This window comes from Malaclemys terrapin, chromosome 1, assembly GCF_027887155.1.
Source record: "Malaclemys terrapin pileata isolate rMalTer1 chromosome 1, rMalTer1.hap1, whole genome shotgun sequence".
Taxonomy (NCBI): domain Eukaryota; kingdom Metazoa; phylum Chordata; order Testudines; family Emydidae; genus Malaclemys; species Malaclemys terrapin.
In genome coordinates, this window is record NC_071505.1 from 46,539,051 (window position 1) to 46,554,039 (window position 14,989).

Consider the following 14,989-nt stretch of genomic DNA (forward strand, 5'->3'; position numbering starts at 1 on the left):
ACACAGGCTTGTTGGGCTAGCTACGAGTGATCGCCCCCTGCCACTTTGGCTGAGCCAAATGACAAATCCTGCTAGTAGTAAGGCCCGAGGTGCCCTTCCCTGGACCACGCATCGCTTGGGCTTCCCCCGCTCTGAGAGCAGATGGGTGCCGAATGCACTGGTCCTGGCGGGTATAAACCTGTTTTGGGACGGCAGCGATCAACCCTTATTTCAGTTCCGCGGCCTCTAATCTGGTGCGGTAGATTCTCACCCGGAATGATGCTTCGGGGGAGGACATCTCTAGCCTGGACGAGATGCTGTAGCCTCGTCAAGCCTAGAGAGAAGTGGGCTTGCTTGATTTTTCCCTGCCTCACTAGCTTCTAGATAACAGCCTGCCCCAAGCCGGTTGCCTTAGGACCTGGTCCAACTTCCACTGAAATCAATGGAAAAATTCCCATTGACTGCAACAGGAGTTGGATCAGGTCCTAAATCTGCAATCCAGTTACCTTTCAGAGCGTTTGTTCTCTCTGTCGCCCCACTCCCTTAGGGAAGTTTAATTTGATTTTCAATACATGGTATTTGAACACCTACACCCCCAAATTGCTTTGCAACAACAATTTAGTGATAGATGATCTGTTAGTCTGGGCAAAGTTTTAAATGTAATTTGAAAGAGACAATTGATCCGGACAGTTGTCTGGTTTCCAGGTGGCACTTGAAGGAGCTAAGCACAGTAATTCACACACTAAACGTGTGCAATATGGATGCTGTTCTTGTGAAGCATAGCCGCTGTCATGTGAGCTGTCTGACTATTTTCAATGTGTTTGTTTTTACCGGTTGTTCTCTGCCGGGCTGTTGTCTGAAGAGTTTGCCACACAGTCAATGGGCTACAATTTGGAGTAGACTGTTCAGGCCAAAAGTCAGGTGAGAAGAGGAAGCTCCTTTGCTAGGAATCGGGATCACATTTACACGAATAAGACCTCAGCGTGTTAAATAAAATGGTATCGAGTTTTCATACTTAAATGTGCTTGCGTGCATTGTGTTCTTCATTTCACCCGGTCTCTATTCTTTTACAGAATCACCTTGGGCACTTAATTCCCCTTCCTAATTTCCTAGGGCTGAGATTAGTAAAATAATCAAAATCATGGAAATATTTTCTGTTTCTTATATATAATGTTATAGTCGAGTTGCATGGTTCATATGGCGTGTCAGTATCTATAATTCCATATACATATGTGAATGAAATACTGTATAAAACGTTATATATTGATATCAAATGTTGAGAAGTGCTAAGTATTTTCCGTTGTTTGGCGACTTCACTGCTGTATTCTCAATAGTAACGTATCCCGTGCAGTGTTTGGTAATTGTGTAGGGTTTTAACTAACTCTGTTTGGATTTAAGGTTATTGGAAGGCAACTGGCTCATCGGGATTCCTTCCCTAATCAGAGGTGTTACCTCCTCCAATGTCTCTTGACATCATTTCATCCATCAGAGTTAATAAAGAAAGAAAAGCAGAACCCACCCAGTCTGTAAGCAACCCACACCAGCCCCTCAGCTTTGCTCTGACCGCAGAAGAGCTGCATCAGGGCAAGGAAGAAGGATGAGAGCGGAATTGATCTTGTTGCCCTCCTTGAGGATGTGATTCTGGACAAATTGAGCAGACTCCGGAGTTCTGCACAGACACATTATAGAGCTTATCAGTAAATCTGACCCCTGGCAACCGTGACATGGGAATAGTGAGACTCTTGATCAGTGAGGAGAGAAGCCCTCAAGGTGCATTTGGCTCCGTGTCAGTAGTTTTTGTTCCATGGGATTTCCTCCGCCCTTCGCATTAGAACTGATGTGGAGTGAAGTGTTTCTAATATGAACTTTCGCTTTGGGATCTGGTTTGCGGTTCCACTGATCTTGTTCTGGGAAACCCCAGAAGTCACTTCTTCGTGGTGGTAAGTTCTGCGACTACAAGGGTTTATTTGCTCTTGGGTAAGGTGGGATAAATTAATGGTAAACTAGAAGAATTGACACCCCCACCCCTTTAGTGATCACACAAAAATGTATCGCTGCCGGTTGTTCAGCTACAAAAACTCCAATCCTAAATCAATCCGAATTATCCTACATCTTCTCTCAACCTTTCTTTTCCCTCCCAGCTCCCACTCCTCCTTAACTCATCCTTAACAATTAAACGTCTGTTTTACAACATGTCTAAGGAGAACTCTTTGATCTGAGGACCGATCCGAGCTTTTAGCATGGACAGTAACAGCAGAGTCAGCTGGAGGTTGATTAAAATACGCCCCGCAGAGCTCCTATCACCAACTTATAGAAGCCATGTAAGAATCGGAGGAAATGTATGACGATATTGCTTATGGCATGCAACAAGTTTTTGCATCGTTCAAGTTCAGGGATATATCTAATTAATTCTCCTTGATTGAATATCTTTGCTCTTTTATTTACTTATTTTTCATGTAAAATGGCAGCTGAAAATGAACTTGCCAGAAAATCTCTCGGGTAACAACACAGTGGCCAAAGGAATCGATGAAAGTAAGAGGCATGGTGCAATTTGTACTAGGGCAAAGTGAGAGAGAATGTGTGGTTTGTTTACTGCCTTCCCTCCATATTCATTCCTTACATGAATTGTCAGAATAGTCTAGAGCAGAATTTTGTTCAGACCCTCGATTTCCTCCAGCCCCTCCTCCAGGAGAAAAAAAAAAGTTTCTCATCGCTGAACTAAAACCTCCAAATGAATAGTGGAGAAGCCTGTAGGGACCACGGCTTCTAGTTCAAAAGATATTTGAGCTGGTTGTGATCCTTCTAAGCGAGCTGCAAAACACAGGGCTAATTAAGGGGGAGCCTAAATCAGAGATTTCCTTCAGAAAACGGGGTCTTAAAACAAAACAAAACAAAACAGACAAACCTCACTGAAGAAGAGGAGTTAAACTTCCCCTTGTAAACATACTGACCAGAGAATGCATTTAACCTTGACACGGCTGACACTGGATCAAAGGTTGATTTATCAGACTGGCCATTTTTCAATACAATTGCTATTTCTGTTTCCGTAGGTGCATAAACATTATTTATTGCAAGGGCTTTTTGTCACGTTGTCTTTTATCTGTTTCCGAATATCTATAATTTTTTGTTTTGCAAATAACAGCTTTAACGATTTGATGATCATATAAACTAATGAAAACACAGCAAAAAGACATTTGCTCCTGTTTGATCGCTTCAAAAGACAGCCATGGCGGTTTGGGTTTTATAAAAGATACCTTTCTAAACATTTCAGGGCTAATAGCGAACATCTGGATACAGATGATGATGTCATTCAAGAAAAAAATGACAAAAAACTAAGTAAGGCGCTATAAAGGAGTTTTTGGTTCTTCCAAAGGCTCGGTAGGAATATACGGCAGGCAAACGATTTTGAAAGGATTTCTACCAAAAAAGCAAATGCGGCTGTAAATTAGACTCTACATTAAACGGAGTCTGGAAGAGAGGATGATCAGAATGTAGTCCCAGGAAGAACCGACTTAGCCAGTCGCTCTGCGGCCTTTGCTCGTTCGAGGAAAATAAGAGGAAGGCGGAGGGATCCTTACAGAGCACTGAAAGCAACATTGGCTCCTGGCAAACAGCCAGGCAGGGCACATCTCCCTGTACGAGTCCCACTCTGTTCTCCCGAATAGCTCAGCCCCGCTCCTCAGTCAATGCCCTCCCAATTAGCTCTCCATTCCCAGGCAGTGCTCTCCCCAGCAGCTCTCCATTCCCAGGCAGTGCTCTCCCCAGTAGCTCTCCATTCCCAGGCAGTGCTCTCCCCAGCAGCTCTCCATTCCCAGGCAGTGCTCTCCCCAGCAGCTCTCCATTCCCAGGCAGTGCTCTCCCCAGTAGCTCTCCATTCCCAGTACAGTAACTGCCCATCTCCAGTCAGTGCCCTCCTCGCAGCTCATCCTCCCCCTCTCCAGTAGCCCCCCCCCCCATACGTGCCCCCTCCCCCCCGCTAGCTGAACCTGTCCCCACACGCACCCGTCGCTCGCCCGCGGGCCCTACTCCTCGCCCCCGCTGCCTGTGCGTCTTTGCTCCCCGCAGGTACATGGGGGCGGTGGGCTCGTCGCGGGTGATGTGTGACAACGTGCCGGGCTTGGTGAGCCGGCAGCGGCAGCTGTGCCAGCGGCACCCCGAGGCCATGCGCTCCATCGGGCTGGGCGTGGCGGAGTGGACGGCGGAGTGTCAGCACCAGTTCCGCCAGCACCGCTGGAACTGCAACACCCTGCACCGGGACCGGAGCCTCTTCGGCAGGGTCCTGCTGCGCAGTAAGTACCCGGCCACACGGGGCACTGCGGGCCGCGGACCCGGCCACGGCCCCCGGCCTGCTGCGGCGTCAGCCAGCGCCACACTGGCGGCTCGGTCTGTGGGGGAACCAGTGAGGCGCCTCCGCCTGGGGCATGTGCGAGTCACCACTGGGGGGAGCAGGCGGGATCCCTGTCCCCGGCGGGGGAGGGGGAAGAAGGAGGGATCCCTGCCCCTGGCGGACAGTTGAATTGCACACAACACATGGGGGTCACACGATCTATGTACCAGCACGTGCAGAGAAAGTCGGAGACGCCACAGCAGCAGCCCATGTGCCCTAAGAGGCTCCACCCGGAACGTGCCCTTCGGAGAGCTGGCTGCAGCCTAGCTCTCTGTGTGTGTGTGTGTTGGGGGGGCGTGACATCTGCCCCCCCCCCCAACCAACACACACCAACCCAACCTTTAGATCCACGAAGCGCGCTCTGCTGTTCCCTGGCTGATTCTTCGCAGAGGATGTTGCACTGATGCTACCATGTAATCACCCGCCCCCTGGGATGGGAGGCGGCCAAAAGTACAGCACAGCGTCTCTAGGCTTCCCCAGGGACGCGATCATCCCACCATTACCCTCCGCAAGAGTGAATTCATTGCGATTGTAAATTAGTCTGTGTCCTGGGAGTACTTCTGAACGCGCTGAAAGCACTAAACGCTCCCTGGCTCCACCTAGAGCTCAGCTGGCCACTTAAATATTGTCACCAGCAAATCAGCCTCACGTGCTTTTTGTCTTCAGAAAAGCTTTACCAGTAACCTTGGTGACGGCTGCTTGGAGTTGTTAGCTACATTTCCCACAGCCCACAAACCATTAACTGTATTACCAAGTGTTAAAACTGACCATGTTTGAAACACGAGAGTAGCGCCTGTGAAATGTTTCTCGATTTATTTCTTTAAAACAATAGTTGTTTGAAATCTTTGGATCATAAATCAGAAAAAAATAATAATAAAGTCAATTTACGATAACCCACGAAAAATGAAATTGACATGGGGAGTCATTTATTATATACTTTGGCACAGCTCCTCAGCTGGTGCATAGTGTCACAACTCCATTGTCACAACTGCATTAAAATCAATGTACATCAGCTGGGGAGCTGTCCTTTTAAGTTAATTCTTAGCACTATTTTAAGCTTTGTCATGGTTATATAATTTCAGGGGGAAATATTGTTTTGTTCTGTGTCAGGCAAAGAATCAGAAACAGCCACTAGGTAAGAAGCCTTGCTTTGTAGGTGCATACAATTGTTGGTTTACTCGTAAGATTAAATTTATATAACCATATTATTATAAAATGTTGTTAGTCAACAATACTTCTTCCAAGACAAATATACCAAAGCATGAAGAGTAGATGGCCTGTAAACCAGTCTCATATGTATATATAACTCACTATCCTAGAGCACTACACTTTGGCAAAAGAAATGCCTGATTTGTACTATATTAAACTTGCATCTTCGCTTTTGTAAGTAACTCAAATTTAGCTGTGAATTTCCTTTGTAAAAATGCTTAACTTCAAAACACAAGTGGAAAGAGGACAATTAGAACCAAATTCTGCTGTTCTACTGACTTGTGGCTCTGATGATTAGGATGCACATGCAGGTGTGTATAAAAGTACTGAATATCATCTGTTGATGACAGGTGGGTGTAAATGGAAACTGGAATTAATATCTTTCCTGTTTAGTTAATACTGTATTAAAATTTTAGAATATTAAAATGTAGTTAATATAATTGCAGTTAACTCATGCAATTAACTAAAAAAATTAATCGTGATTAAAAATATTGTGATTAATTGCAGTTTTAATTACACTGTTAATGGAATACTAGTTGAAGTTTATTAAATATTTTGGATGTTTTCTACATTGTTAAATATATTGATTTCAATTATAACAGAGAATATAAAGTGTACAGTGCTCACACTATATTATTATTTTTTATTACAAATATTTGCACTGTAAAAATGATAAACAAGATAAATAGTATTTTCCAATTCACCTCATAGAAGTACTGTAGTGCAATCTCTTTATTGTGAAAGTGCAACTTATAAATGTAGATTTTGTTTGTTTGTTACATAACTGCACTCAAAAACAAAACAATGTAAAACTTTAGAGCCTTCAAGTCCACTCAGTACTACTTCTTGTTCAGCCAATTGCTAAGACAAACAAGTTTGTTAACCTTTACAGGAGATAATGCTGCCTGCTTCATATTTATAATGTCACCTGAAAGTGAGAACAGGCATTCACATAGCACTTTTGTAGCCTGCATTGCAAGGTATTTACATTCTAGTTACGCTGAACATTCATATGCCCCTTCATGCTTTGGCCACCGTTCCAGAGGACATGCTTCCATGTTGATGACGTTCATTTAAAAAAAATGTGTTAATTAAATTTGTGACTGAACTCCTTTGGGGAGAGTTGTATGTCTCCTGCTCTGTGCTTTACCCGCATTCTGCCATATATTGCAAATTATAGTAGTCTCAGATGATGACCCAGCATGTTGTTCATTTTAAGAACACTTTCTCTGCAGATTTGACAAAATGCAAAGAAGGTACCAATGTGAGATTTCTAAAGATAGCTACAGCACTCAACCCAAGGGTTAAGAATCTGAAGTGCCTTCCAAAATCTGAGAGGGATGAGGGGTGGAGCATGCTTTCAGAAGTCTTAAAACAGCAACACTCCAATGCAGAAACTACACCAAAAAAGAAAATCAACCTTCTGCTGGTGGCATCTGACTCAGATGATGAAAATGAACATGTGTCAGTCTGCACTGCTTTGGATTGATATCAAGCAGAACCCGTCATCAGCATGGATGCATGTCCTCTGGAATGGTGGTTGAAACATGAAAGGACATATGAATCTTTAGCGCATCTGGCACATAAATATCTTGAAACACCGGCTACCATAGTGCCATGCAAATGCCCGTTCTCACTTTCAGGTGACTTTGTAAACAAGAAGCAGGCAGCATTATCTTCAGCACATGTAAACAAAATTATTTGTCTGAGCGAGTGCCTGAACAAGAAGTAGGACTGAGTGGACTTGTAGGCTCTAAAGTTTTACATTGTTTTGTTTTTGAATGCAGTTTTTGTGTGTGCATAATTCTACATTTGCAAGGTCTACTTTCATGATAGAGATTTGCACTACAGTACTTGTATGAAGTGAACTGAAAAGTACTATTTCTTTTGTTTTTACAGTGCAAATATTTATAATAAAAATAAATATAAAGTGAGCACTGTGCATTTTGTATTCTGTGCTGAAATTGAAATCAATATATTTGAAAATGTGGAAAACATACAAAATATTTAAATAATGGGAATTCTATTATTGTTTAACAGCACGATTAATCACGATTAATTTTTTTAATCGCTTGGCAGCCCTAGTTAATATTGTTCAGAAAGGATTGCTTGTTTAGAGATGACAGGAAGACCACCTTCAGAACACATACATGCTTTACCTGTGCTTCTCCCACACTGCACAACCCCAACATGGTGCATAATGACCATCTAGGCTACAAGTACAGCTGAGTTTTTGTAGCCATATTGTGACACTCTCATCTGACCCAGTCATGGAAAATATCCCAACTGCAGCTTTTTTCCTCAGACAAACAGGTGTCCATGGAGTTTGTTGTATCTTCATCTCCCATGTTGCCTAAGTGCATTCTGGGAAAATCTAAGCAGCCATCCCAAACTGCCTCAGCAAGAGATAGAATGCAAACTGAGTGGCACAAGCACCAAGTGGAGCAATGCACCCTGGGATTTCTGCTACCACACAGAGTGTTGGGAAGGAGGCCTAGTCAAATTGGTGACATAGGCACAGGCAGCATCGAGCATTCTCTCAGGTGCTTGGCTGGCTGGTTCATCCTCTCATGCTCCGCTTCCAAGTGATCGCTATGTGTGGGGTTGAGAAGGAATTTCCCCCCCCCCAGGTCAGATTGGCAGTGACTTTGAACTGGGTTAAATTCCCTCTATAGCGTGTGGGTGCGGGTTACTTGCCAAGACTATCTAGATGTATCTCACTTAATCATTTCCCTGCCATTGCAGGGGTATCAAGCAGTGGTGCACCTTGGTCTCTCCTATTCTCTGCATGTGGCATGTAATAGGCTAGTTCTTCTTCGAGTGATTGCTCCTGTGTATTCCACAGTAGGTGTGCGTGCTTGCCACATGCACCGGTGCTGGAAGTTTTCCCCTTAGCAGTACCCGTAGTGGGGGGAGCACCGCTGCAACCCCTGGAGTAGCACCTCTATATTGCGCTATAAGGGGAGCTGCACACTCCCCCCACCCTCCGTTCCTTCTTGTTGCCAGTGAAGGTAGTCGGAACTTTGTGCTCCAGCTCGGCTGTAGCACTTCTAGCCTTAGTAGAATAACTCTTCTTCGTAGCTTGATTCTGTAGTTAGTTGCCTGGATCGGGGCATGCCCCTGCCTCAGGCTTCAAGTCGTGCGACTCCTGTCGCAGTTCTATGCCCAGGAGCAATCCACACACTCAGTGTCTTCGCTGTCTGGGTGAGACTCACATAAGTGAGCGTTGTAAAATTTGCAGATCGTTCAAACTGAGAACGAAACGTGAAAGGGATATCCGTCTCCGGGCCTTACTAAGGGAGTCGGCATTGGCCCCAGCACCGACCTGACTCAGCGCCGAGCGCGTTGTCAGTACGGAGCGACATCCCATCAACCACTCGGCACCGCTCCCCCGCTAAGAAGCAAGGGAAGATTCAGTGGCGCTGAGAGAAGGACAGGGGTGAGGCCGCACCTGAGTTGGGCAGCCCATGATCCCCCTTGGGACCTAGACCTCCGACTCGTGCTGAGCAGAGTAGTCTGGTCCCATCTGAGTGTGCCTCTCCTGCGGTGAGAATACCATCAATGCTGGAGGCAGCTCAGGGAGTGCGTGACATCCTCGCCCTTCCATTGCCGGGCGTGCCACCCAAGACAGGCCCTCGCTCCCGAGGGAAGCCACTGCTGGGAGCTCATCAACCCTCCCTGGTCCAGCATAGCCCCTCTCCGAGGATGAGGTGCCTACCCGGGCGGGGCCATCTTGTAGCCCACGTCAGACTTCCACGCCTGAGAGGGAGTCGCGTGCTTCCTCCACTACCCAGAGGGGTCGCAGGCACCGAGATAAGAGGCGTCGACGCTCCTCTTCCTACCGGAGCTATAGGAGCAGGTCTCGACGACATCGGGACCAACGCTCACATTCGAGTGCTCGCTCCGACAGACGTCGTTCACGAAGCACCCCTCGGCCGTCACCGGCACCGAGGCGTCGTAGCCATGGTCGCCATGGAGACTCTGGACGTAGTACCTCTGACGGGTACAGGTCTTCCTCATCAAGATCTAAATCTCGAGGCAGGCACCGACACGGCCGTGGACGCTCCCGTTGCTCGTACGGCACCGTGCGCTCTTCAGTGACTTCTGCTTTAACACCCAGCCGCCCATCCCCGAGCTGCGCCATCCCACATGATCAGGTGGCTCCGCTAGGTCCCCAAGTGGGGCACTGGCAAGGGGCACCCTGGCAAGGGCAGTGGTGTCAGTGGGCGCCTCGACCCCAACTGCTGGCACCGGCGAGACCCTGTTCGATAGCAGGTGCATTGCAGATGCATTCGATGTCCCAGCCTCGGCACCGCGACCAGGCACCGAGACAGCGGCACCATACCTGGGCTCGGACTTGGGGGTCGAACCACCGGCACTGCCTGATGCCCTGGGGGCAGATCCAGTCCCGTCACCGGCACCAGAAGAATCTATTGCGGTGCCACCACCCGCCTTGCAGGAGGATTTCAAAGCTCATCAGGAGCTCCTTAGGCGGGTTGTCTCAACTCTCCAGCTCCAGGCTGAGGAGATGGAGGAGCCGTCGGACACTTTGTTCAATGTCTTGTCCTCCTCAGCACCGCGCCATGTGGCCCTACCTCTCCACCAAGGGGCGGCCAATATTTTGACTTTGCTTTGGCAAGCCCCTGCGACCTTGGCACCTATTTCTAAAAGGCGGAGAGAAAATATTTTGTGCCAGTAAGGGGGCACGAATATTTGTACTCTCACCCGGCCCCGAACTCTCTGGTGGTGGAGTCGGTAAACCACCAAGAGAGGAATGGCCAACCCGCACCCACTCCCAAGGATAAAGATGCCAGGAGATTGGATACCTTCGGCAGGAAGGTTTATTCATCGGTGAGCTTCAAGCTCAGGGTGGCAAATCACCAAGCCTTCCTGAGCCGATATGATTTTAACTTGTGGGGGTTTCTGCCAAAATTTGAACCTCTTCTTCAGGAAAAGGATAAGAAGGAGGTCAGAGCTTTGGTCGATGAAGGTGCGTCGGCAGCAAAAGCGGCCCTCCAAGCGGCTTCGGACGCGGCAGATACAGCAGCCCGTTCGATGGCCTCCGCTGTTGCCATGCGCAGGGCGTTGTGGCTCTCGCTGTCAGGGCTGTCTGCGGAGTCCCAGTCCCTCATTCAGGACTTGCCTTTCGACGGGAAGGCCCTGTTTGCAGATCAGACAGACACCCATCTACATGGGATGAAGGACTCCCGCACCACCCTGCAAACCCTGGGCCTAAATGTCCCACCGACTAAGGACAAACCCAGGCCACAGACCTCGGTTCCTCCAGCTAGAGGCAGATATGAGCCCCCACCTCAGAGACTGAGGGAGCAGAGACACAGGTCCCAGCATCAGTCCCTCTCGGCCCTTCGACCTGGGCCCACCAAGGGCAAGAGGCAGGGGAAGACGCACTTTTGACTCTTTGCAGGGGGCCACCGGGCCTGTTGCCAGGGCAGCCCCCCCAGTTAATAAAGTTTGTGTTCTGCAACCGTTTATCTGCCTTCCGAGTGCAATGGTCCTGTATAACGTTGGACCAATGAATCCTCAGCACCATTTCTAAGGGCTACATGTTGCAGTTCGCTTCGCCCGCCCTTCACCACCCCCAACCCCCGGAGGTTCCCGGGGATCCGGAGCACGTACTCCTGCTAGACCAGGAAGTGACGCGCCTCTTCACCCTGGGCGCGATGGAGAAAGTACCTCGGGAATTCCAGGGCAAGGGATTTTTTTTTTTTTTTTTTACTCCCGGTATTTCCTGATCCCAAAGGCAAAGGCTGGGCTCAGGCCCATCCTCGACCTGCGGAACCTCAACCAGTTTATGGTCCATTACAAGTTGCATCCGAAGAAGTGGGCTGTAGCCCACAAAAGCTTATGCTCAAATAAATTTGTTAGTCTCTAAGGTGCCACAAGTACTCCTGTTTTTTTTTGCAAGTTCCTTATGGTGTCTCTGGCCTCTATTATTCCATCCCTAGACCTGAGGGATTGGTTCGCAGCCCTGGACCTCCAGGATGCGTATTTTCACATCCATATTTTCGAAGGTCACAGGCGCTTCCTCCACTTCCTGGTAGGGTGGGACCATTACCAGTTCACGGTCCTCCCCTTTGGCCTCTCTACGGCCCCCAGGGTTTTCACCAAATGCATGGTGGTAGTGGCAGCTTACCTCAGGAGGAATGGGCTGCAAATTTTCCCCTACCTGGATGACTGGCTGCTCAAGGGCAAGTTTTGATCCCAGGTGCAGGCCCAGATGAAATTCTTACTGGCCACATGCGAGAGTCTAGGCCTAGTGGTAAACGAGGACAAGTCCACGTTAGTGCCGGTTCAGTGCGTACACTTCATAGGAGCGCTGTTAGACTTGGTGGTAGCCACGGCCTCTCTCCCCCAGGACAGGATCGAGATGCTCACAAGTCTCATAGCCTCAATCACGGCCTTCCCTGTGACGGCGGCAAGGGTGTGCCTTCAAATCTTAGGCCACATGGCAGCATGCACCTCCGTGGTGCGACGTGCCAGACTCAGAATGAGGCCCCTCCAACTCTGGTTGGCCTCCCAATATTCCCAAGCCAGGGATGGCCTGGACAAGGTTGTCACATTCCCCCCAACGTAGTGGCCAGCCTGCAATGGTGGTCCCTCCTAGCCAACATGTTACAAGGGATCCCATTCCGAGAGACCCCTCCCTCACTAGATCTGGTGTTGGACGCCTTGGACCTGGGGTGGGGAGCCCATGCGGGGAACTTCCAAACCCAGGGCAGATGGTCGACTGCGGAATTGTCCCTGCACACAAACGTCAGGGAGCTCAGGGCGGTGCGCCTGGCGTGCATAGCCTTCAGCCTACACCTAGGGGGGAAGATGGTCAGAGTCCTTACGGAGAATACGGCCGCAATGTATTACATGAACAGGCAAGGGGGCACACGCTCTTCGGCCTTGTGCCAGGAAGCTCTGGACCTATGGGAATTCTGCATAGCCCACGATATCTTTTCACCCGGCATGTGCAATATGCGAGCTGATCGCCTCAGCAGGGTCTTCTCCCACCAGTCACTCCACTTCCGAGAGTGGGGAACTCCCCAGGTAGATCTCTTTGCTACCGCGCAGAATCGTCTCTGCCCCAGTTCTGCTCCAGGGCAGGGGCAGAAAGGGGGGGCGATCTCGGACACATTCCTCCTCCGGTGGTCCGGCCAGCTGTTCTATGCCTTTCCACCGTTTCTACTGATAGGCAAGGGCCTTCAGAGGTAAAGGCAGACGGTCGAGGATCATACTCATAGCTCCGGATTGGGCCTGCCAGTATTGGTACGGGACCCTCCTGCAACTGTTAACGGCCCCCTCCCATGGAGGCTGCCGCTTCGCCCGGATCTCCTCTCCTCTCCCAGGAGAGAGGATGCCTCCTCCACCCCAACCTAACCGTGCTTCACTTGACAGCGTGGCTGCTTCATGGTTAAACGAGGAGGAGGGAAGGTGTTCGCAGGATGTCCGGTGTATTCTGCTGGAGAACAGAAAGCCGTCCACTCAATGGACCTACCTGGCCAAATGGTTTAGGTTTTCTAGGTGGGCGGGAGAGCGGGGCGCTTCCCCGTCATCCGCATCCGTCCAACTTATTCTAGATTACCTCCTGTCCCTTAGGATCCAAGGCCTGGCTCCAGCCTCCGTCAGGGTATGCTTAGTGGCCATTTCAGCTTTTCACCCTCCGGTGCAAGGTCACTCGTTTTTTTCCCATGAGATGATCTCCCGTTTTTTGAAGGGGCTGGATCGTACGTTCCCGTATGCCAGGGCCCTGGTCCCGCAATGGGATCTGAACTTAGTGCTATCCCGCATCATGTACCCTCTCTTTGAGCCCCTGGCCACCTGTTCTTGGTCCCACCTCTCCTGGAAAGTGGCTTTCTTGGTGGCTATCACCTCAGCCCGTCGGATCTCGGAGCTTAGGGCCCTGACCTCGGAACCCCCATACATGGTATTCCATAAGGATAAGGTCCAGCTTCGCCCGCACCCGGCGTTTCTCCCCAAGGTGGTTTCCGCCTTCCATATGGAACAGGACATCTTCCTACCGGTACTCTGTCCTAAGTCCCATTCCTCCAGCGAGGAACGCCGCCTACACACGCTAGACGTATGTAGGGCGCAGGCCTTTTACCTGGACTGGACCAGACCATTCAGGAAATCCTCGCAACTGTTCGTTGCATTGGCCGAGTTTATGAGAGGGCAACCGGTCTCCACCCAACGCCTTTCCCACTGGATCACCTCGTGCATACGCATGTGTTATGACTTGGCAGGGGTTCCTCCGCCACCTATCATAAAGGCCTATTCCATGAGAGCGCAGGCCTCGTCGTCCACCTATGTAGCCCACATCCCTATCCAGGACATATGTAGGGCTACCATGTGGTCCTCTGTCCACACCTTTTCCTCACACTATGCAATCGTCTCCCAAGCACAGGACGACGCCAGGTTTGGTAGGGTGGTACTCCGTCCCAATAACCTTTAAACTCCTACCCACCTCCATTAGATATAGCTTGGAATCACCTACTGTGGAATACACAGGAGCAATCACTCGAAGAAGAAAGGACAGTTACCTGTTCCGTAACTGGCGTTCTTCGAGATGTGTTGCTCCTGTCTATTCCACACCCCGCCCTCCTTCCCCTCTGTCGGAGTTGTCTGGCAAGAAGGAACTGAGGGTGGGGGGAGTGCGCAGCTCCCCTTATAGTGCGATATAGAGGCGCTACTCAAGGGGTTGCAGTGGTGCTCCCCCACTACAGGTACTGCTAAGGGAAAAACTTCCGGCACCGGTGCACGTGGCGAGCATGCACACCTACTGTGGAATACACAGGAGCAACACATCTCAAAGAACGCCAGTTACGGAACAGGTAACTGTCCTTTTCCTGTGGGTTGTAATATTATGATTTAATTTTGGTTATTGGGTTTAGGGTGTAGATGCTGGGTGGTGTTGGTGGCCTGTGATTTATGGGAGATCAGCCTAAATGATCTGGGAGTCCCTTCTGGCCTTAAACTCTCTAATTCACACTACGGCAGGGGGTCCCATCCAATCTATGTCTCTTGTAACGGAGATACATAGTTGGCCCCTATGGTTGCTAGCACAGTATTAACCATGTTACCTGTGGATACAAATCATGTTTATGGTTACCACCTGTCCTGGTTTTCTGGGGATCGGCCCTTATTTTAAGTAGCTGTCCCAGGAAATCTGCAAGTCTTCTGGGACATTAAAAGTCCTGATTTTTTTTTTTTTTGTCAGCCATCCCCCTGTTGGCTCCTGCAGCCCTAGTGGGTGTAGTGGGAGGAGCCACGGGCAGCAGTTCCTGCTCCGAGGGAGCTGTGGCTCTGGAGCACCTGAGAGCCATGGGGACAGGGCAGCTTGGGAGCAGTGAGCAGGACAGGGGGAGCTTGGGGCTGGCAGCACCCAGTCACTGCTGTGTAGGTACTGGA

The 14,989-nt window shown here is 49.5% G+C and overlaps 1 protein-coding gene across 1 annotated transcript in view; it reads left to right on the plus strand.

Moving 5' to 3' along the window:
• Nucleotides 1–1,451: 1,451 nt before the first annotated feature.
• The window catches only part of WNT2 (Wnt family member 2), a 45,231-nt gene continuing 31,693 nt past the window's right edge, over nucleotides 1,452–14,989 (plus strand). The window contains exons 1-2 of the mRNA XM_054016165.1: nucleotides 1,452–1,919; nucleotides 4,045–4,268. Of these exons, the coding sequence (XP_053872140.1) occupies nucleotides 1,840–1,919; nucleotides 4,045–4,268 (304 nt within the window). The 5' untranslated portion in view covers nucleotides 1,452–1,839. The remainder of the gene's footprint in view (nucleotides 1,920–4,044; nucleotides 4,269–14,989) is intronic.